Raw genomic sequence first — 22,807 nt, 5'->3', positions numbered from 1 at the left:
TAGGCACCGCATGGCTGGCACGGAAAGTGTTAAGACAGAGCAAATAGTTGGGGGCGCAAATCACGGTGCTATTAGAGGGCACAATCCATTCTTTGTGAATTCACCCCCCAGTTGCTAAAGACTTGTCAATCCCAAACCACAGGTCATCCAAGGGACATCGTAACACAACGTGCGTTATGCATCAAAAAGACGTGTGGGGTTCAAACAAAATTTGCGCTAACTCATTATTATCGCGTTACCTTTGACAGCCCTAATGCCCTAATTCCCAAGCTAGACCTGGACCAAAACCAAACATGACTCCTTCCCAAAACCAGGGTACAGGTTCCTATATGTGAAGGGAAAATGTCTCGTGTAGACCGCACACACAAATTTATTCAAGCCATCAGTAGTCACTCTCATAATGAGACTCTGGTGTTATCCGCGCCCAACTAGGGATGGGTGCGGATATTTGGCAATTCAAAATGACATAGGTATTCGACTATAGCTGGTTTTGTTTGTGTGTCAACTGCACTGATTCAGCCTACTGAATCTACAAGCAATGTAAATTTCATGACATTTGAAAACCCATCAGATTTATTTTGTTAACTGATGATGAAGGGATCATTATTTAACACCTGCCATCTGTTGGGTGGGTTGAGTGGCATATAAAACACAAGAGAGAGCATTTACTGCAACATTTCAAGAAGGGGGAGTTAAGTATGTATGCTATGCCCAGAGGCTCTCTTGCTGCACGAGTTTCTAGAGGCTTCTCCGGTTAAGCCTACAAACTATGTTCAAGGTCAGGAAGTAGTTGAACCAGAACACTGAAGTCACATCCTGTTAGCAGTAGGGATGCGATATATCGATCTATTATCAATGATCAAATAGGATCGATGCAACGTAAAAAGATCGATTCATATTGCGATACTCTTATTTTGAAAATCCCGCGAGTCATATCCGCCGGCGCCCAGTATTGTGAAACTCTGTGTAAACATTACAGCAGAACAGCGCTACAGAGCATCTATTTTGCGACCCGATATAAGTCTGTGCAGTTTTTTCCCCGCAACAGGTCACATTTAGTTTGAATGCCCAGCACCACTTCAATGTTAACGTTAATATCGCCTAATCTATGTTTTAAATTATGGCTATGTATCTAATCTGCCCGTCGCATTATCAATGACCCATTTCCAGTCAACATTGTCGAAGCGGATTGTTTTTTTTATCTGTTAATTTCCGTTTTATATCATTTTGAAAAGCCCTCGTTTTCAAGAAGAAAAAAGAATTCCTGCTAAACGCTGATGTACTGTAATATTCTAGAACGTGGTCATTGTTCGGCCTATTTATGAATAGTTTTCAAATAAACGCTAGATTATCGATAGTATATAAGTACATATGCACGCTGGTGCCGCAAGCTGTAAATCGATTCTCTTATTTCCTGATCACTCGCACAGTCAAAACAGCCATATCACATATAGGGGGAAAGCTTATATCTCCGTGAAAAAAGGTCTGATTATCCTAATACTGGTAAAATAGATTCCTTACCCGAGATCAGATGGTATCCAAATGGATTATTCCAATTCCTGATCGACCATTCCAAAAATCGATCCTTTTATTGATCCACCGCGTATACAGTAAAACACATAATCCCCGCTGCTCTGAGGCTCCAGCATGAAGCTGATCGGCCCTGGTTGCTTGCGTGAGAAGTAAAATGTGGAGTCCGGGTCTTTTTTCCCCATGCATCTTCATTGAATCCAATCCAAAAGGGTGAATTACCATCTGGGAGACGATAGGGGGCGCTTTTTTCACATCTGAGCGCCGGGGGTGGCTGATTTACCAACGGTAGACTCTGTTGATGAAATATGAATTCAGATCGCTAATAAAATAAAAAAAAGAGAAAAAACGAATATTCTCGTTATGGGCATTCAACCCGCGGGGGGTAAACCCGAGAAAACTCGGGTTGGGCATCCAAAGTGTTAAGCTAACTAAGCTAAGCAGCTAACCGTGAGAGAACAGGAGAGAGGAGAGGGGAAGGAGGAGGGGCGGGGGCAGTCTACCTTTCTGTGGGGGACTGGGGGAGGGGCATTCTGTGTGTGTGTGTGTGTGTGTGTTACTGAGGATGGACAGATAATGTTGATATTTAAACATGAATACATAATAAATGTATTCATGATCATCATGCAATATAAAACAATTGTATGAAGTTTGGGAGAGGAAGGGGTTTTAGCTTGCGTGTTGTGAGTTCCAAAACATTTTACTTAAAGTTTAAAGCTCAATATATAAAAAGTGAACAGGAGGTCTATTTGTATTAAAAACAATAGATTGTTTTTCATTTAAATGTCTGGAAGAGCTCAAAAATAAAAACAATTGATATTTCCGTAGCCTTTTTTTAGTTGATCTAAATGTGACTGATTGTGTTAAATGGGCACATAATATCGCCTCATATCGATCGCAGGCACCTGAATCGAATCGTATCGTGGCAGACTTTGTGATATCGGCAAATATCGTATCGTTGTCCAAAGAATCGATATCGTATCGTGATGAAACTGGTGATTCCCACCCCTAGTTAGCAGTCAAAAGCTGTGCCAGTAACAACAATCTACCTGGATTTCACAAGCCTGCTGTGCGTGGTAAACGTAGTGGAACGCTTCTTCAATGGTTTCCCCCAAAGCAACCAGACCGTGGTTCCTCAGGACCAGCACCTAAAGATAAATGGGAAGCACAATGAAGTTAGAACAGGAGGTTGTATGGTTAATGTTTGTATGGTTAATGTTTGTATGGTTAATGTTTGTATGGTTAATGTTTGTATGGTTAATGCTTGTATGGATAATGTTTGTGTGGTTAATGTTTGTATGGTTAATGTTTGTATGGTTGATGCTTGTATGGTTGAAGCTTGTATGGTTAATGCTTGTATGGTTCATCTTTGTATGGTTCATCTTTGTATGGTTAATGGTCCTCATTCTCAAACGGACATACGTGAAAGGAATTCCTTCGTAACTCGATTTACAAACTTATTCGGCACTCTAACGGCTTCGTATTGTAAAGTCATTGTAGGATCTATGTAGGATTTACGAACTCGAAAAGGCAGTCGTAAATCGGACAAACCGCTGTGCGCCCGTGTTTTCAAAAGCTGTCTGAGGGAGAAGTCCTTGGGGATTGCGTCACTTCGACCCTACAGACATCCGTGGAATTAAATTATTATAATGATAATAAATACGACAATATTTGTATCATTAACAATCGCGTTTTATACAGTTATGTAGCTATAGTGGACTAGACTATTAATATTCCATATACCATCTTGTTCTCCATGATATTATTTATTGTTGGTTTTATTTCATTTTACATTGCTCATTGTATAAATTGTAAGAGCCAGTGAAGAAACATTCCAACAAGCAGTGTTGTGCTAGTTACTGATAAATAGTAACTAGTTAGTTACCATTACTAGTTACTTTATTTCAAAAGTAACTCAGTTACTTTACTGATTACTTACAACAGGCTGTCCAAGTCGCAAATCGCTTTCATGCTACCTGTTGAATGGATCAGCACAGTGCAGATGCAATGCTGACCCTCTCGCTGTTTTGCACACGCCTCCTTCGCCTTTAACACATTTGTGGCCAACCACGTATATATACGTGTTTCGGATCCAACGCTTGAGGGCCAACCATACGTGGTAAGGTTGTTTTGGCTTTTATTCCATTGTAATATCCTACTCAATGTCACCGAGCGGCACTGCAGATTTACCCTACTCTTGGGATTAGGAAAATTGCATTACCGGCCAGATCCTTGTAGGGGCGCTGTCTCGATAATGCAGTGTTCCCTGTTACAGACCGGTGTTTTTTTGTTTTTCATCATTGGTGGACTTTAGCCTGAAGCTATGCCTTTAGCATGTAGCCTGGAATACTTTTTGGGGTGCTGAATTGAGTATGCAGTAAAGGAATATAGCATCAGCCAATTGACATATTGATCTACCAGATGGCGATCGATAACTGGGAAATCCTGTTTGGGATCCAACCGGCTCACGGTAAGAGCTTTTTCACGTAAATTACAGCCCGATCGGACCTTGCTTTGATTGCTTTATAAAAGCAGCACAATGAACACAAATCTGTCAGTGCAGAGTCCTCATCTTAAATAACAAACAGCATTGCTTGTTGTAGTTAACAAAGAGAGGCAGAGTTGATTTTGCAAAAAAAATTAAAATAATAATAATTATATATATATTTGTTTTTTTACATAATCGAATTTTATTTTCATATTCGAATCCCATGCCCATCGAACGAAGCTTCGAAGTATTTAAGACAGCCCTACTATATACCATTGTGTTATAGAGCCTACTATCCTGACTGTGACTATATACCACTGTGTTGTAGCCTACTGTCCTGACTGTGACATAATAGACCACGGTGTTGTAGCCTACTGTCCTGACTGTGACTATATACCACTGTGTTGTAGCCCAGGGGTTCCCAAACTTTTCAGGCCGCCACCCCAAAATAACGGTGTCAGAGAGCCGCGACCCCCACTATTATAGGAGGTTAAATATTAAAAAAAAATTATAAATGGAAATGTATGGTTGAAACATGCAAATGTTCAAATGCACACACACTAATAAGCATTGGAGGCTTTTAACCAGGGCCGGACTGGGGAAATCATTCAGGCCAGGAAATATAGTGCAAAATATAGCCCCAGTCAGGCCACTTTTTAAGCAGGGGGTCTTGGGGGTCCCCCATCAGGATTTTTTTTGTTACAAAGACTTAATTTTTAAATTTGTACCCTTTAAATGCCAGTGTTTGTGATGGCATCACAAATTATTGTTAAAATGTATGATTAGCAACAACACAGATTTTTATGGATTTTCAGTTTTTTTGTAATTGATACAAAATACAATCTTTTATTCAACTTCAGCCCTGATCATAACACCACATATTCATTTAATAATTCTAACCCTTTAAATGCCAGTGTGTGTGATGGCATATATTTGCAATATATCAAATGCAAAGTAGATTTTTCTGGGGGGGGATTATTACAGGCTAGCATGTGTCAATGATTAGCAGTTTTTTGTAAGGGTCCCGCCTCCACCAATCACATGCGGCTCCCTTTGTGTGTGTGTGAGAGCAAGAGAGATAGTTCTCCAACTTGGGTAAGTTGCAGTGATCTCCTGGTTGTTCCCCACCTAGGTTATCTAACTATTGCGCTGGTGCAACTAGAAACACTGGCCTGGCCTGCTTCTAAGTTCAGTGGCCTGACTGCATTTGGACATATTTATTTATTTATTTTTAATCATCTGGCGACCCCCCCGCGGCGGCTCGCGACCCACCTGGGGGTCGCAACCCCGACTTTGGGAACCCCTGTAATGTAGCCTACTGTCCTGACTGTGACTATAGACCACTGTGTTGTAGCCTACTGTCCTGACTGTGTCTAGAGACCACTGTGTTGTAGCGCCTACTGTCCCGACTGTGACCTTAGACCACTGTGTTGTAGCCTACTGTCCTGACTGTGTCTCGAGACCACCGTGTTGTACCGCCTACTGTCCCGACTGTGACTATAGACCACTGTGTTGTAGCCTACTGTCCTGACTGTGTCTAGAGACCACTGTGTTGTAGCCTACTGTCCTGACTGACTATAGACCACCGTGTTGTAGCGCCTACTGTCCCGACTGTGTCTCGAGACCACTGTGTTGTAGCCTACTGTCCTGACTGTGACTATAGACCACTGTGTTGTAGCCTACTGTCCTGACTGTGTCTAGAGACCACTGTGTTGTAGCGCCTACTGTCCCGACTGTGACTATAGACCACTGTGTTGTAGCCTACTGTCCTGACTGTGTCTCGAGACCACCGTGTTGTAGCGCCTACTGTCCCGACTGTGACTATAGACCCTACTGTTGTGGTTGTCGCACCAGGCAGGGAGGCTGTGTGCTGGAGAGCGTGAATGCGAGTCTTGTGGCTAGCTTCTGATTGATGGCGAGCTAGCACCCTTTTCCCATTACTGCCATACTGTAATTTCCTGTGGCATACATTGCAAAAACACACACCTGGCTCTTTTAGTTTTTTGCACCATGAACTAAAAAGGCTTGTTATCATACCCCGTTTCGTAGAGCCAAGCCCATCTCCATTTATTTCTCGCGATTTTATCTACCTTAGACACATCGGAGACTTCTTTTAGTATGCGCACGTCCATGCTTATAGCATTACTAGCTAAACGGTAAGTTTCCGCGCTCATATGGGCTCCGATGAGTATCAGAGGTAGATCAACGCGTGAGAAATAAGTTTTGTTTGGGGTTTGTCCGCTAAAGTAGGCCTAATGCAGGATTTGTGCACATGTGTTTTCTGACATAGCCTAATGATGTGAATGCGTTTCTGCTACTGGATCTACCTGCCTGTTCATTGTCTATGTATGCTGAAGGTCGATCAGACCAAGTTTAAAAGAATAATAAAACAAGTGATTAAATCTATTACTTTTGTCCTTTAACATTTATATGTTTAAAGAGAATGTAGCGTCAGCCTATGATTTATGGTCAAGTCAATTGGGGGTGAGTCATGTAAAAAACATCTCCTGACTGAATTTTCAGGCAAAGTCATATTCGTATTTTAACCTCCACTGTATATTTTTATTTAATAGCATTAGCTAAAAGGAAAAGACAACCCGTATCAGGATCTGACAGCACTACAATTACATTTTCATATCATAACAACAGGCTGAGACCAGTAGAGAGCCGTCACGCTGCTGGTCCGGGCATAAATGTGTCCATAAATCCATTTAGTTAGATCCACCACTGTCTGAAAGTATCTTGCGATTATTATACATTTCCAACAACGAACTATTAGCGTAATCCTGTCTCTCGAGTCGCTGCGTGGCCTGCGTCCATTATTGTTGTCAATATCAGTTCGCACACCCAAACACCAATGACTGCTTGGCGCGGCAGGAAAAAATTCCCTTTTTCCTCATGTTTGAAGCCGCTGATTGGCTACAAATCATATTATACCAGGTTGTATACGGAAAATCTGCCACGACTCCGAATCAAATTGACGGAAATCTGTCTCAAGACGGAGCGCTTTAATCCCTGCATGTCTGTATGCAAATTCAGGTGTACGAGACCGCGTTTCAAGTTTAAGAATGTGTGACGTTTTTCATTCATGGAAACCCAGCTGCGAAGATTTTGGCCACTTACGGAGACCGTTTTACGCGTTCAGGAATCCGGAGGAAGATTTTTGTAAATGTGTTAGTACAAACTTTTTACCAAGATATTTACAAAGGTACTTACATACATGTTCGAGAATGAGGACCAATGTTTGTATGGTTGGTTAATGTTTTAATAACCTACTCAATGTCATGGAGCGGCACTGCAGATATACCCTAGTCTTGGGATTCGGAAAAGTGCATTACCGGCCAGATCCTGGTAGTGGCGCTGTCTCGAGAATGGAGTACTCCTTGTTTTCACACCGGATGTTATTTTTTTTCATTCAGGCCTAGTTTTTCTGTTAGCCTGAAGCGAGGGCTTCAGCCGATCGCCTGGAATACTTTTTGCGACGCGGAATTCAGTATGCAGTAAAGGAATATAGCATCAGCCAATGGACATATCGATCTACCAGATGGCGATCAATAACTGGGAAATCCTTTTTGGGATCCAACTGGCCACAGGTGAGAGCTATTTCACGTAGATTTCATGCTGATCAGGCCTTGTTATCATAGCCAACCAGCCGATCAGTGTATTAGGCTACAATAACGAATGCCGATCAAATGCATTTGGATTTTTAACTCTAGCTTGTGTAGGGCCGAAACGCCAATCGATTTAACGTTATTAGCTTAGCGCCTTATAACTAGCCTTGCAGGAATTATCCCAGATAATTCCGATATAACGCTCATATTCATCACGGTATAAAATGGGAACGTATTGATGAAAAAAAAAATTCTTTAAGGCATATTGAAGGGAAGGTTTAGTGTCAATTGACAATGAGAGTGGACACATAGCAATAATTTAAAATATAGATTTAGCTCTACAAACACCCTCACGCATAGTTAAACCTTGTTATGATAAACTGGTCCTATAGAGTGGGCCCGTCTAATCCCTGTGGCCGTCAATGTGTTAATGTTTGTATGGTTAATGTTTGTATGGTTGGTTAATGTTTGTATGGTTAACACATTGGGTGCCATGGGTTATATCCATCAATATACCCAGTCTGCCACTGTTGAAAGCCTATGGAGATGTTTATCTTCTTTGCAGGGCTATAACTTTTTAAATTGTATTGCTATATTGACATTACTATGGCCCATTCAACATCGATTATCTATCGTTCAGGATGTGGGAACGTTATATTTTTTCATTCATACATTGTTGTGTTAATACCGTCTAGAATATAAGTGTTTGTTTTTAATCTTTTCTGCTGTAATTCCAAAAACGAGTTATAGGCCCTGACGCATATGATAGATTATCGATTGGCGTTTCTTTCCTATACACGCTATATTAAAAAAAAATTATGTATATGATCGGTATACATTATGCTTCATCATGCGTGAAGGAAAGGGGGGGGGGGGTCGTTTATAATTCCTTGATCGTCAGTAGCGTCTTTTCTTACTATGGGTTGATACATTGATCAGATGGATTTCCGTGAAATTAATAAACAATGGGGCTGAAAATAACGTTATATTCCTCTTACCGTTCGCCGATGAGACTGGAGGAAAAATATTCCAATTATTTGACGTTGATCTGCTAGATCCATTTCCCGCTTGTATGACGCAATAAACGCCGAAATCATATTGATTATTGCGTTTCAAAAGCGATCCCATGCACTCGAGTGTGTATCTAGATCCACGCTACAAGATATTACTGCCGGAGGAATTTCCTCTATGCACAGAGCGCCACTTCTGGTTTGGAGTGTAACTCGCCCGACATCCACCAGGCTGCGGTATTGAGGCGTTGCAATATCAGACAGGGTCCAGCTGCAGTCCCGGAGGGAGGCTGGATGAATTATGAATGCCATGGCGAAAAAATTAAATATTGATCCCAAAAACGAGTTAACTCGTTTCTGGCGCACAACGCATGGCGGGCAATAACGAGTAGGGATGTCCCGATCCGATCACGTGATCGGCGCCGATCACATGCTTTTCAGAGGATCGGGATCGAAAAAAAAATTTAATAAAAATCTGCAGTAAAAAAAGTTATTTTTTTTTTATTCAACAAACATGACCATGTTCACGTCTTAAACTCATACGGAGGCCTTAGTTTTGGTTTTAAATTACATATAATATATCATTAATGTATTTATTGTCACACAGAGCAGAATAATTGTCCACAACAAACACATTCCCTTTAATTTACACCGTTGCAACAAACACATTCCCTTTAATTTAGATCGGCTACACGCTCACATCACAACAACAGTACAGCACGTCGCTCCCGAAACACTGTTATCCACTCACTTGAGCAGCTAGAGGTTTGGAAGTTGGAACTAAGCATTTTAAAATAGAAAGTCAAGCCAGTCCAACAGCAATTGCAATGTTTGCAAGGACGACATTCAGTGTGGAGGAACAACTCATGAAGCAGCAGTTTGGAGCCTGGAGGCGGACTTTTCAGACTAACTTTTCACCTGGATAACGTCAATTATTTGCTGTGACTAAGGATTATCGTCTGCGTTTCAGACCGTAAATCGAACACTGAATGTATACTAATGTGCAAACATATATTGAAATTTTTAATATTTCTCATGAAGCACATTTCTCAGGGTGAATGTAAAGAGCCGCTGCGCTCGCGCCCCTCCAGGGACTATAGCCAACAGAGGGACTTGTCTTGCTCCGCCAGTTTCTGACAAAAATGCGTCAAAATTTATTACTAATGTGAAAGATCGGATCGGGAACGATCGGAATCGGTAGATATTTAAAATCACATGATCGGAATCGGATCGGGAGCAAAAAAAGGCGATCGGGACATCCCTAATAACGAGTATACTCGTTTTTGGCGTCCAATGTGTTAATGGGTTCGAACCTTTTCTATTTTTTATTTAAAATAATGTACACAAAAAATATATATCAGAATGTGATATATATCAGAATATCACAGTACTATGTTGTGTTTACAATAATTTGAAAGTCACGTGCGAACACAGACACAACAACACAGTCTAATCAAATGAGGGGTCACCGTCCCAAAAAAGAGAGTTGAGTGACTCACACTCACCCGTCTTATTTCGTAATACAACGTTTCCGAATGGACATTTGGATTAAACCAAGTGTATGCAGTGATGCTGAACTTTGCCAGCGGAACACAAGTTACTTAACGTTACACAGGTATGTTATGCATGTTAATTAAGCTATGCAGAGCGCAGCCCTTTAGCTTGCTAACATTATAGCAGGAGCCGTCGGCCAACAAAGATGTTGTTTCAACAAATGTATTCACAAAATGGATTACCCTCCAAACGTTATTGAAGCCTCCCGTGACCAGTGAGTACTACTCTTAATAACCACAGCAATATGTGCATATGCGCTACGTTATATGTGTAAATGTGCGTGAAGACTCGACAGTACTAAACCAGAATAATTATTTAGGAGCAAATCTTTTGCATGATTAAAAACGATGGTTCGCACTTCCGTTCGAAAAACCCTGGCGAAGTTCGGATCCCAAAAACAGGCTTCGGGGACAGCTCTAGTCTGTACATACCTGCACATAATGATTTTTACATATCTGTAGATACTATATCTATATCTGTACATATCCCTTACCTACTCTACTAGTTACGCTGCTGACCAGTATGACTACGACCATACTGTCTTTATACCTCTTACAACTCTGTACATCCGATTAGCACTACACCCAGAATATTTTTGTACCCAGTTTAATCACCTGTATATTGTATATTACTATTGCACTTTACTGTTACATTTGCACTCTGGTTGGATGCAAAACATATTTTCGTTGTACTGTACTTGTACTTTAGTAGTACCCCTCGATCAAAGAGAGTAAGTGAGCATGGGGGAGTAAGTCACAGTTGAGGCCGCTTGGGTCTCAGGCGACTCGCCGCACGGCCAGACGTCCGCTCGCATCAGCGTCAGCCTCATTATTGTTTTCCTTTCCCCTCCCGTTTGCGACAAGTGGTTGTGGTACCCATCTCTAACACGGGCGACGGGGGAGGCTGTTGTCACGTTACGGGGCCCCTGGTGGTTTGACGTTACCTTGGCAGTAGGGCCCAGGGCTTTCTGGAGCTCCAACTTGTCCTCTTGATCATCCAGGCAGCCATGGTAACTGAAGTAGGCAACGTCGCCCAGCAGCAGGGCCTCCTGGGAAACGGGCAGGATTCCACACTTCATGGAAGACACCTGTTTAACGCGGGATGAAAGCAACTGTGACCACGTGCGCCCGCCAACAACTAACCAAGGGCACATTTTATGCCACCGGCGACACGCGGAAAATAATGTGTATCATGCAGTTACGGGGCAAACCTCAAAAGAATTTCTAATGCTGCATATAAAAAAAAGGGCCTGCATCTTAAAATAACTTGTTTTACGACTTCCAGGTGGCTGCTTTAAAGTAATTTCTTTCTTCCTCCAAATTCCCCCAAATTTGCATTCAGCTCTGACTTATTATGGCCTGATTAAGCTGGAACTTGTGCCGTGGCTGATTAGCTTGGAGCATACTTACAGCCGCAGTGGCCGAGGTGTGTATATGTACAATGCACCTCACGTCGGGCCGCATGGAGTATATGGCGGCGTGAGGACTGAAGCCGAAACTGTCGACCCCCAGCTCAGTAGAACCTTGGTCCACCACATCACCGATCATGTTCACTTTCACCTAAAAGGCAGAAAACCAATTAAATGAGGGATGTGATCGAATTCAGAATGATAACCATTTTAAGTCTCTAATTGACTTTGCGTTAGTAGGGACATTTACTGCACATTAGGGCTGTCTTAAATACTTCGAAGCTTCGTTCGATGGGCATGGGATTCGAATATGAAAATAAAATTTGATTATTAAAAAGAATAAGAATGAGTTTTTTTTTTGTGCAAAATCAACTCTGCCTTTCTTTGTTAACTACAACAAGCAATTTGTTATTTAAGATGAGATCGCACTTGGCACCGACAGATTTGTGTTCATTGTGCTGCTTTTATAAAGCCTCAAATGATGGCTTACAATATTTCATGAAAGCAAAGTGTTTTGTTTGTCTAAGATTTTAAAAGGTTTAAACTTTACAGCACTGACAAAGTTGAACAAAGTGCTGTACAAGTCCTACAACATAAATCTTTTATTAAAAAATTTTTTAAATAAAAGAAAAAGAAAATTATTATTATTATTATTATTTTTTTTATCTCGAAGTTTCGAATTAAAATCGAATCTCGGCCCTGAAGCTTCGAATTGCAAAAGGTCAGCCCTACTGCACACTATTCAAAAAGGTCTGACTGCTACTCCTGAGGAATACAAATTATGAATAGTAATAATAAATATTGCATAACTTTAATATACCATTGGGGAAAAGCTGGAAAAAAAATTATTTTTATTTTCCTTGGCCTCTTTGGTGAATACAACACAATGATGCGTTTCATTTAGCATAGCCTGAGGCCATCAGTAAAGTTACTATTAATTATTATATTCATATTCAAGTACAGTAAAGGGCTCTACATGCTCGAGCAACTGCGACACAACATCGACAACGCAACAATATTGCAGACATGTTGCCTTTATGCTTCTGCAACATCCACGCGCAGCCTATGCAACATTGTACCCTGTATGTAGCTAGGTTCCCTAGATAGATGAAACCCTTCTCAACCAACCCATTGATAACAACCCATATAATAGCCGTGTTTATGTTTGTTTTTGCCCGTGTTCTTGTATATAGTGTAATATAGTTATATTTAGTTTGTTTGTTCGTTCGTTAGTTTAAACTTTAGGTTAGTTGTAACGTTAGTTTAGGTTCGTTTTAACGTTAGATAATGTACAAAATAAACGTCTTTCCGGTGTTTTAGACGTCTCTTTTATTTTGAAAACCCCCGATCGGAAGTATTATTGCTGCTATCGCTAGGGGCTTGTGTAGTCCGGTTCTGTGTTTTTGAACTGACGCTAAATACAAATGTTGAGATTGTTGGTGAACAACTAACTTTAGGTTCGTTTTAACGTTAGCTAGCAGCAGGGATGGACGCCGTTGTGCAAATGCAGGCAGCTACAGGCACTCGAGGAAGAGCTGCTGAGGCACGATAGTGCAGCTGGAACTACCTGTTGTATTAAATTAATTGATTGCCGTTTAACTTGTCGGTGTCCAGTCCTTTCGATTAGCCCCACCATTCATTGTAAACAATGATGCATGTAATTATATTAACGTTACTGTGTGTTGTTGTAGCTATGTTAATAAATTCTGAATGGCATTAATGTTAGCTGGGTGGCTAGTACAACGAATTCTCACAAGCTGGCATCGTAAAATATCAACACCAGCCATGGGTACCGTAAATCCTCAAATATAGGACGGGTCTTGTATTTACCTCAGCTGCAAAGAGCACCAGGCCTTTATTAGAGAGAGGCTTATATAAGAGGCAGGCCTTAATATCACAAACTGGCCAATTGTAATTGTGATTGATTGATTTTATTTAGACATAAACATATACAGATGACATGAGTATTTGCTTTGTCAGGGTGAAACTGTGGTGGATTAACGTAATTCACACACTGAAGTTGGAACTGTCTATAGGTTGCGGGGTCCGGGGTCGATTTAGCGTGTGGTACCTTCTCGACTCTGAGTCGAATCGAGTTGATGATAACATGCAGTAGCTTTAGCTAACGCTATCATAGCCATCATGATCTGTAATGTCAACTGGACAACGCCAGCCCCGCCTGCCAACGCCATATAGATAGCGAACGTTAACCAACGTTTGCAAAACAAGCCAACATCATCCAGCTGACACCACAGATCTGGCTATGACGACAACGTTAGCTAACGCTAATGTTAACGCGAGGGAAACGTTAATGTAGTCAGTGTAGAGAGAGGCAGCACTTAATTTGCATTGGCAAGAGTTTCTCATTCTATATCACGGCACGAAAAAATTTAAATTATCGAACCCCCGGCTTATATAAGAGGCCCGTCCTTTATTCGAGTACCCTCCACTATTAGAGGATTTACGGTATACTGTTTACTAAATTGTGGAGGCTTTTAATCGTCAAGGTAAGAGGATTTGAAGGCGTATGCTATGGAAGTCTTCCCCTGCAGCTCCACTTTGTTGAAATGATAACTAGGGCTATAGGATAAACACCGGTTAATTCGCGATTTTTTGTTGGTTTGTCATGACAAACCAATTACATAATCCAACATATGTGTAAATAACTAACATATTCCAGTTAACTGTATATTTTTTGAATGATTCGTTGAGAATAAATCAATACTTCCATTTGTATAAATGACGTTAACTATCGAGGATAGTATTCCTGCCTGCGGAACCAATATTATTATATGACAGCCCCGCCCCCATTCACTAACCAACCAATCAATGCTACGCAACAAACATCAACGCAACGGTTGTTCAGATTAGATTTTGGGGATAGGTACGCAACATCCTCGCAACACCCTCTGCGACATCTGCAACCATGTTGTGTTGCAGTTGTGTGTCGCAGTCGCGTCGCAGTTGCTCTAGCATGTAGAGCCCTTAAGTGGTAGGAAACCTACCGTACTTTTCGGACTATAAGCCGCGGCTTTTTCCCCAATTTTTCGACCCTGCGGCTTATATAATGGTGCGGCTTATATGTGACTCGACGTGACCAAACCCGAAAATGTAAAAATCTAAATTTTGCTTTTTTGAATGCATTGAAATGTTATTTATCTGTTCCCTTATTTGCTAAGCTTAATACAACTTGTAAATGAGTTAATTCTTGTTATTTGTCCGACAGTATTGTGTCCCAATGCTAATTACATATGGTAATTAAACATTAAAACACCTGCGGCTTATAGTCCAGTGCGGCTTATATATGTACACATCATTCAATTTAGCTGCTGCGGCTTATAGTCAGGTGCGGCTTATAGTGCGAAAAGTACGGTATACATGATCAAAATGTACAATAAAATAGACCAATATTTCACATAAGAAATCAGTCACCCTCGTTTTTGATGTGCCGGTTTCCTACCAGGTAAGAGTTATTAGTTGAGACCTAAGGCACCTAAAAACACTTTGGACATCAATCAAAGCATGATGAATTTATACTACTCCGTACCAAATCAATAGTCACACCATAAAGTCTTCTAAAATACATTCATCATAACATTGATTGCACACATCTGATCTACTGTATATTGATGTAAAAAGAAAGATATAAAAACAAACCTATTTTTAGCAAGAACTCATGACCCATGCAAGCCTACGGATGCCATATAAAAACACAAATGCTGTCATTGTTCTTACCAAATTAGCAGCCGTAACCTCAGCAAAAGACAGACCTTGTGGACTGATAAGAATATGGTCCTGTTCTTTGCTTACTCTGACCTGCAAAAGGAAACAAATAATAAAAATACCACACAAAGTATAAAAAAAGGGAAAAAAAAGAATAGTATTAAAAAAGGCATGTTTTTTTTAAATGATTATATGAAGGATAGAGGAGTAGATAATAGATCAATTACTTGTTTTAAAAGATTATTGTGACTGTAAACTCACTATAAAAAGGTCCCAACTGTTCCTCAAGACATCTTGAGTACATAATGTTTGCCTTAAGCAGCACAACTCATATTACTATAAATAATACTGAGTGCAACATATGAGCGGATGTGTGCGCTGGTGTTGCATCATGGAGGGAGGCTGTACTCACAGTAATGTATGATGAGCTCGTGAAATTAGCCCAAGTGAAGAGATCAACAAGCCTGTATAGGCTGGCTAGCTTACAGCGACTCTGTTTCTCCCCTTTGGAAAAGGATGAGGACTCGACACCGAACAAATCATTGATCGGGCTTACCATCCCAGGACCTAGACCAAAAAGATATAAAGCATTTTACACCGAGTGCTCTACATGTACAACAGAGATAAGACACAAGGGTAACTAAATGTAATCTAGAAACAAGGGTAACAAATTGTGATCTAGGCTAGGGCTGCACGATTTTGGGAAATAATCTAATTGCGATTTTTCTGACAGATATTGCGATTGCGATTACATTTTAGATTATAATTATATTTTTTTAAGCAGCCCCACAGAGGTTTATTGTAAAATGCGGCTTGCATCTGGCCTACGCGGTGAGTCTTTTCAGGACACAGAGCCTGAAAATGTTTCTTTTGACCTGGGAATCAATACCGGTACCCAACGGTACCTTTTTTCTGTACTTTACTCTCCCTCTCTGAAGTCTAAACTTCACAACACACAATATAAAACCCCTTACCTCCCTCTCCCAAACCGATCTTGTATCTCAATGGGACTTCCTGGTTAAATAAATAAATGTATATATAAAAAAAATTATTAAAAAAAATGTGATCTCGACACGAGGGTAACAAAATGTGATCTCAACACAAGGGTAACTAAATGTGATCTAGAGACACAAGGGTAACAAAATGTGATCATCAATGACAACATACAGGCTCAGACAACATAGACAACAACAGCTGAGCACAATGCATAGAAAGAAATAACAGAGCTTCAGGTACATAACTAGTACCGTGGTTAAAATGAATACGCTTAGCATGCCAAGAATGTCTCAGAGCAATGGCATCTGGTATGAAAGACTTAAATATGTTTTTTGAGGAAACTCTGAAAGCGCCTTCCAGATGGAAGCTCGTCAAGCTCACTATGAAGCGGATGCAAAGGATCAGCCAGCAGCCACATGTTTCATGTATGTTTACATGGTTGCTTCCCAGACTTTTCCCCTCCCCCTTTACTGCACTATTAAAAGTTTCTATGTCAACGTGTGGTTAAAATGTTTGCAAAAAATAAATATCCTGCATTTAAAATGAGACCATCCCAGGACCCTTTGTATATACAGTCGAATCATGAAAGTGGTGGTTCTAATAAGAGGCTCCGGTTTTTTTTTTAGAACATACTCTAAAAGGGCATTTCACAGAACAGAACCCCACGTCCTTCACTGGCCACTTCGACGGTGACTATTAACTTTATAAAAGCTCCGTCTTAACAGCTTCAATGCCGTGTGGAGCAGAAGCCCGCGCTCACATCGCTCACAACCATTTTAGACATTAACTCATTGGACGCCAGAGGTCGCATGGCCGTGTGTGCCAGCGCTTTGTTCAATGGGGATAAATGCCGGTGTTTGCAGTGCTAGAACTATATTAAATATTATAGCTATGGATCTAATAACATAGTCGATTGTCATTGAGTTTCCTCTGGTCAAGATGCAAAAAACTGATAATTTTTTTCATCCATACATTTCCGTTTTATACCGTGGTGAATATGAGTATAGTTTTAGAGTGATTCTGTGTAATCCCAGGAAACGCCGCCAAACAGCGTTTTACTGCATTTCATTATAAATCGTGCCATTCCTCGCCTGGATCAATAATCAATCTGAAATCAACGCTAGATTATCGGTATTATGTTTTATCATGCATGCATGAAAGGGTGGGGGGGGGGGGGGGGTCGTTTTCTATGCTTCGATCACCACCAACGGAATACGCTACACAGTACATTACAGACACACGCGGGGAAAGAATTATCGGATCAACGCAAAATTTATAACATATAGTCCTTACCTCGTCTATGATGTACTGCAAAAAGAATAATCCAATTATCTGATCGCCATTCCAAATACTGATCGCGATACTGTTTCCAACGTAATCCAGCATTGAACATGAACGGGGGGGGGGGGGTGACCCTCGTCAATGCATCAGTTATAACCGCTTGTCTTGCCGGAGTATTTAGACCCCGCCCACACGCGGCAGCTCGGCCCAGACACCAAGCCACATCGTTTCAAATGGAGTGCAATAGCGGCTGCAAGGCGTTAGGCGGCGGTATTGGATGTTTGCGATCTCAGACCCATTCCCAATGATAACATCAGGCTGGATGGATGAATTATGAAAGGAAATATCGAATAAAATAAATAACGACCAAAACCAGAGAAATCTCGGGTCTGGCGCCCAGCGCATGGCGAGTTAACCCGACTTATCTCGGGTTTGGCCCCGAATGAGTTAATGAAAAAGGTGACGCCTGCACACTTCCTCCAAGCTACAGAAGTTGAATAATTAATGACGACGTCTCGATCCTATTTGGACCTTCTTTGGGGTTAGGATCGAAACTTTTGCCATTATTCAACTTTTGTGGCTTGGGGTGGCGAGTGTGCAGGCATCCCCCCCGGCTCATTGGTGCCGTGTTCCTGATGGCCTCGCACCTGCTTGATGTGCCTATAATTACTCTCCTTCAACGGTTTTGACATTCCAACTTTTTGAAAATGTATCTTTCTAGCCCTCGGCTGCTCTGTGACCTCTGCTAATACACGGGCGTGGGTAATATAATTGACAGCTGTAATTCATTATCCGGCCCGGGCATGTGGTCTACTTAATAGAAACATTCACAATGAAGAATGCCGTCAACAAGTTCTTGCCTTTTCAGCAGTTTTAGAGAGTTTTTCAATGTCACAAGAGTCTGACAAATCCACTTTTGACAATGAGGATATTCAGGCCACATAATTGGAGTCAGACGGAGAAGTCAAGATGTGCAGATAATGTGCAGATAAGTGGCGCAGTGGGCAAGGCGCTGGCCACTAACGCAGGAGATGCTGGGTTCGAGCCCAGCTCTCTGCATTGCTTCCGGCTTGGCTGGTCGTTCATACTAATACAATTGGCAGTATTAGGGGGTGGGAAAGCCGGTGGGTGGGAATCGGACGTTGTGGACAGCGACTCCTACAGGTCGGTTGGTGTGCCTGTACAGCAGAATCAGGAAAGTATCAGGGGCAGCGTGAGCCTCCCACGTGCTACTCCTCGCCACTGAGAGATTGCGCTGTACAGGTGAAGAGATGCGACGGCTGCCTCCTTGTGTACCGGAGGGGACACGTGATGCAAGGCTTCGTCCACATTGCAGCCGACCAGTGGGTGGCATGGTCTAGCAACGTTCGAGACAGGGGAGGGAAGAATTGGATAATACAAAAATTGGGATGAGAGAAAAAAAATTACATGACAATCAAGACGCAGAGAAGCCGACGCACACATAAATGGTAAATGGCTGCATTTAAATAGAGATTTTATCAAAAGCGCTTTACAATTTGTTCCTCACATTTCACCCATTCAGGGGCCTTTCTCACTCACCCATTCGGTTCAGTTCCATTCCGTTCTAGTCCGTTCCGAGATCTGATGCAAACTCCCCCCCCCCCCCCCCCCCTCTAGTTTGTGTACACACTCAGTCTTGGTGCGCTCTGGGTTTTGTTTACGGTTTGCGTTTTGAGCTTGTAAGCTTGCCGTAGGCGATGATGTCACGCTCGAAAATGTAAACAGGAAGACATGGTGGAGACTGGATGCTGATATAAAATAAAACAAATAACCAATAAATATGAATTATTTGAACCTCTGTTGTCAAGCCTTGTCAATATAACCCACCCCCTTTTCTCACGAATGGATGGTGTTGTAGAGTTCGCTTTTGAGCGTTTCCCAGGGCTAACGCTAAGCTAACGGCTAACGCTAGTTAGCTTAGCCTAGTACTAGTCTAGTATAGCCACTGTAGCACTTATTTTTCAGCAAAGAACGTGCAATAAACAAAACGGATACATTCACTGTGTGTTCTGCCTCTCATTTGTTGATGAAACAAAACTAACATCAACACAATTGAACACCAAAAGCGGAGTTTAGTCTCATAGGCGCTGATTTTGTTAGCTTACATGCTAACGTGAATGGAATATGCCAGTATAATAGTATAGCATTGTGGCAAACGCTAAGCTAACGGCTAACGCTAGTTAGCTTAGCCTGTTCAGCAGCTAACATTATCCCATCGCTCTTGGCAATTATATTGCATGTCATTGATCTACTGGTCGACCACGGCCGACTGGTTGGGCACCACTGGTCTAATAGAAATAAATGCATTTGAACATTGTCCAGTTGTTGCTGTGTGTTTTTATCTGCCCAAAATTCAAGCAAGCATGAAGCATGACAGTAACGACGCTGTGTGTGTCAGCACGTTGATACAGAAGCCTCCCGTGTTTTGGTACAAGCTTGTACACCACGCCCCCCGCTCCCACCGGCGCGCACTCGAAACCACCTATTTCAAGCGTCCCAGGTTCACCGCCCCCGGGGACGAATCAGCGGGGGGCGGGGGCGGGGACGGGGGTGAGCGTTCCCACTCAGACAGACACACCCCTTTTGGGCACGACCCGGCGCTGATTCGGCCCCGAGTAGTGAGTGAGAAAGGCCCCTCACTCACACATTCATACAGACATACACCGATGGTGGAGGCAACCATGCAAGGTGCAAACCTGCTCATCGGGAGCAATTATGGGTCAAGTGTCTTGCTCAAGGACACTTCGACACGCTGCCCAGGAGGAGTGGGAATCGAAAACCGGGAACCTCTGGATTACTGCTCTACCTCCTGAACCACTGTCGCCCCGTGTTTAGGAGCATAAGAGCCATACGGGGGGGGGGGGGGGGGGGGGGGATACACCGGTGGTGATGTGTATAAATGTACACACACTGTTTCTACCGGATGAGCAAACGGGTATGTGATCGCCAGCCACAAATACCAAGTTTGTACAGACAGTGTTGTGGGGGGAAAAGTGTTGTGGTTGTATGTGTGGTGCACAATATGAATATATACTGTATAATAATAGCACTGTTGACCAGAACTGGGTGTTTCAAAAAAGCTCTTATGCTCCTAAACATGGTTAGATCGTATTACACCGTGATATTTGTACAATACATTTTGTTCATATCAGCCACAATAACCATGCTCTCTCACACACAACCATGCTCACCCCCTCTGTCACTCTCCATCTCTCTCTCACACACAACCATGCTCTCTCTCCCCCTCCCTCCCTCCAACACACACACACACACGGTGCCACTCACTGATGGGGGAAGTTAAGGAGCCGACCCCTCCCAGTGTGCTGGCCATGATCAGGTCAGCTATCTGTCTCAGAGCCAGCAGACCTGTAGGGTTGTTGCCCTTGGTCATCTGATCCTGGATCAGGCCTTCCAACTCATCTTTGAACACCTGGAAAACAAATACATTAGATGATGGATTGAACAGAACCAAATAAGGGAAATATTATCCATTGAAAACGTCCCCCTGGAATGTACCCGGCCCCCTCTCCCAAAGCTTTCCTCCATAACAACTTATACGAGAAAGCAGCTTTGACTTGTTTTATACCATTGGGTTTGAGAGGAGAGTAGAGGAGAGCACACTACCATGGTAGCTCATTGTATACACAACCACAACCTAACCTTGACCTGGTTCCAATTTCTCCCTTTTCACCTTTTCAGATTGTGAAAGGGAGCACAGTGTGCCTTTCAGACACGCCTTATTACAATTTTACACAAATCACGAAAAGCCACTAAAAACCCTCTTTGTGTCCATCTGAAAAGAGCTGACTGGAGGGGGGTGGCCCTCTTATTAAGTTTGCCCATCAATCTATGCCCCGCAGAGTGGCCAGTGAATCTTGGGTATCCTTTGCACTGAAACAGCACTATATTCTCTCGTGTTCCACTGTGGCTGAGCTCCAGCATTCAGCTTCATCGCAAGCACGGTTCCCATGGTGATGAGGTTAGTTCCTCTCATTGTGAGTCTGTTATGCAATCACAGACGTGCGTGGGCTCATCTTATTTCCATACACTTCACGGGCAGGCGTTTGTTGCACCTTCTTGTAGCAAATTATACCGCGCTCAATCCATCCGTCCTTCCGATTCACATTATAGCACAAGATGTCATCTGCGACGCGCACAATGAAACTTTATCGGCAAACCACTACACTGTGCTGTTGGGATATTAAAGACTGCATAGAACACTGGTTCACAACCTTCTTTTCATGTCAAAGACCATCAGATTGACACGTTAAGGCCGTGGAAGATTTTTGTTGTTGACTTATTAAAAAGGTCCAGGTCTATACTGAGGAGAACAGTGGAGAAAGTAAAAGTAGTCTCTCGTTTCCTCTCATTTGGTTTTACTTTCGGTTAATTACATAGAAATAAAACGATTCCCCATTTCTCTGGGGGTGCCCCTGGAACCCACAGGGGTTCATGGACGTGATAACTACTGGCTCAGGGTGTGTGCCATTGCATTCCATTTTTTTTTTTTAAACACTTACATCTACATTTCTAAAAATTCTTCTGTTCCCTGTTGTTTTTTCTCTCCTCTCAGTAATATCACTGTTAACTTTGTGAGGAGAGAGTGGGAAGGAACGCAGGTGAACTCCACTCTGATGTTAATATTTAAACACGCCGTTTTCCTCTGACAGGAGCACATTCCACTGTAGCTGCCGCTGCCGCATGTAGATTAACGCTGAACACCTGGGCTCCGTTAATTAATGCTTTGGCCCAAGCGCAGCGCTGGGTAATATATCGTTATTTATCATACTGTATATCGCCTCCCTCTAATATTGTAGAGTTAAAAAATATATAGGGCGGCTGGGTGGCGTAGCGGACAAGGCGCTCGTCACCAACGCAAGAGACACTGGTATCGAATCCAGCTGTCAGCGTTGCTTATTGAGCCGTCATACTGGCTCAATTGGCAGAGTCAGCGGGAGGGAAGCGGGTGGGTGGTTGGGTCTGGGTCATGGTGGACAGCGACTCCTACAGTTCGGTCGGGGCACCTGCACAGCGACGGAAGGATCTAAGAGAGGTAGTGTGACCTTCCACACATTACACTCTCTCAGTGAGAGTCCGCGCTGCCAGGTGAAAAGAAGTGGTGGGCTGGGTACACATGTGTCGGAGGAAGCATGCGATAGTCTCCGCCCTCCCAGACCGATGGTAG

The 22,807-nt window shown here is 42.4% G+C and overlaps 1 protein-coding gene across 3 annotated transcripts in view; it reads right to left on the bottom strand.

Moving 5' to 3' along the window:
• LOC311234085 (gamma-adducin-like) overlaps nucleotides 1–22,807 on the bottom strand; it is a 70,519-nt gene that overhangs the window by 23,875 nt on the left and 23,837 nt on the right. For all 3 annotated transcript variants that reach the window (XM_084321192.1, XM_084321194.1, XM_084321193.1), the window contains exons 3-8: nucleotides 20,908–21,052; nucleotides 15,737–15,891; nucleotides 15,337–15,417; nucleotides 11,603–11,752; nucleotides 11,137–11,280; nucleotides 2,580–2,678 (exon numbers count right to left, since the gene is read on the bottom strand). In XM_084321192.1, the coding sequence (XP_084177318.1) occupies nucleotides 2,580–2,678; nucleotides 11,137–11,280; nucleotides 11,603–11,752; nucleotides 15,337–15,417; nucleotides 15,737–15,891; nucleotides 20,908–21,052 (774 nt within the window). The remainder of the gene's footprint in view (nucleotides 1–2,579; nucleotides 2,679–11,136; nucleotides 11,281–11,602; nucleotides 11,753–15,336; nucleotides 15,418–15,736; nucleotides 15,892–20,907; nucleotides 21,053–22,807) is intronic.

The sequence above is a fragment of the Notolepis coatsorum genome (assembly GCF_963971535.1).
Source record: "Notolepis coatsorum genome assembly, chromosome: 9".
Taxonomy (NCBI): domain Eukaryota; kingdom Metazoa; phylum Chordata; class Actinopteri; order Aulopiformes; family Paralepididae; genus Notolepis; species Notolepis coatsorum.
The sequence above is the reverse complement of the archived record's forward strand: the minus strand, read 5'-3'. Positions and strand labels throughout refer to the sequence as shown.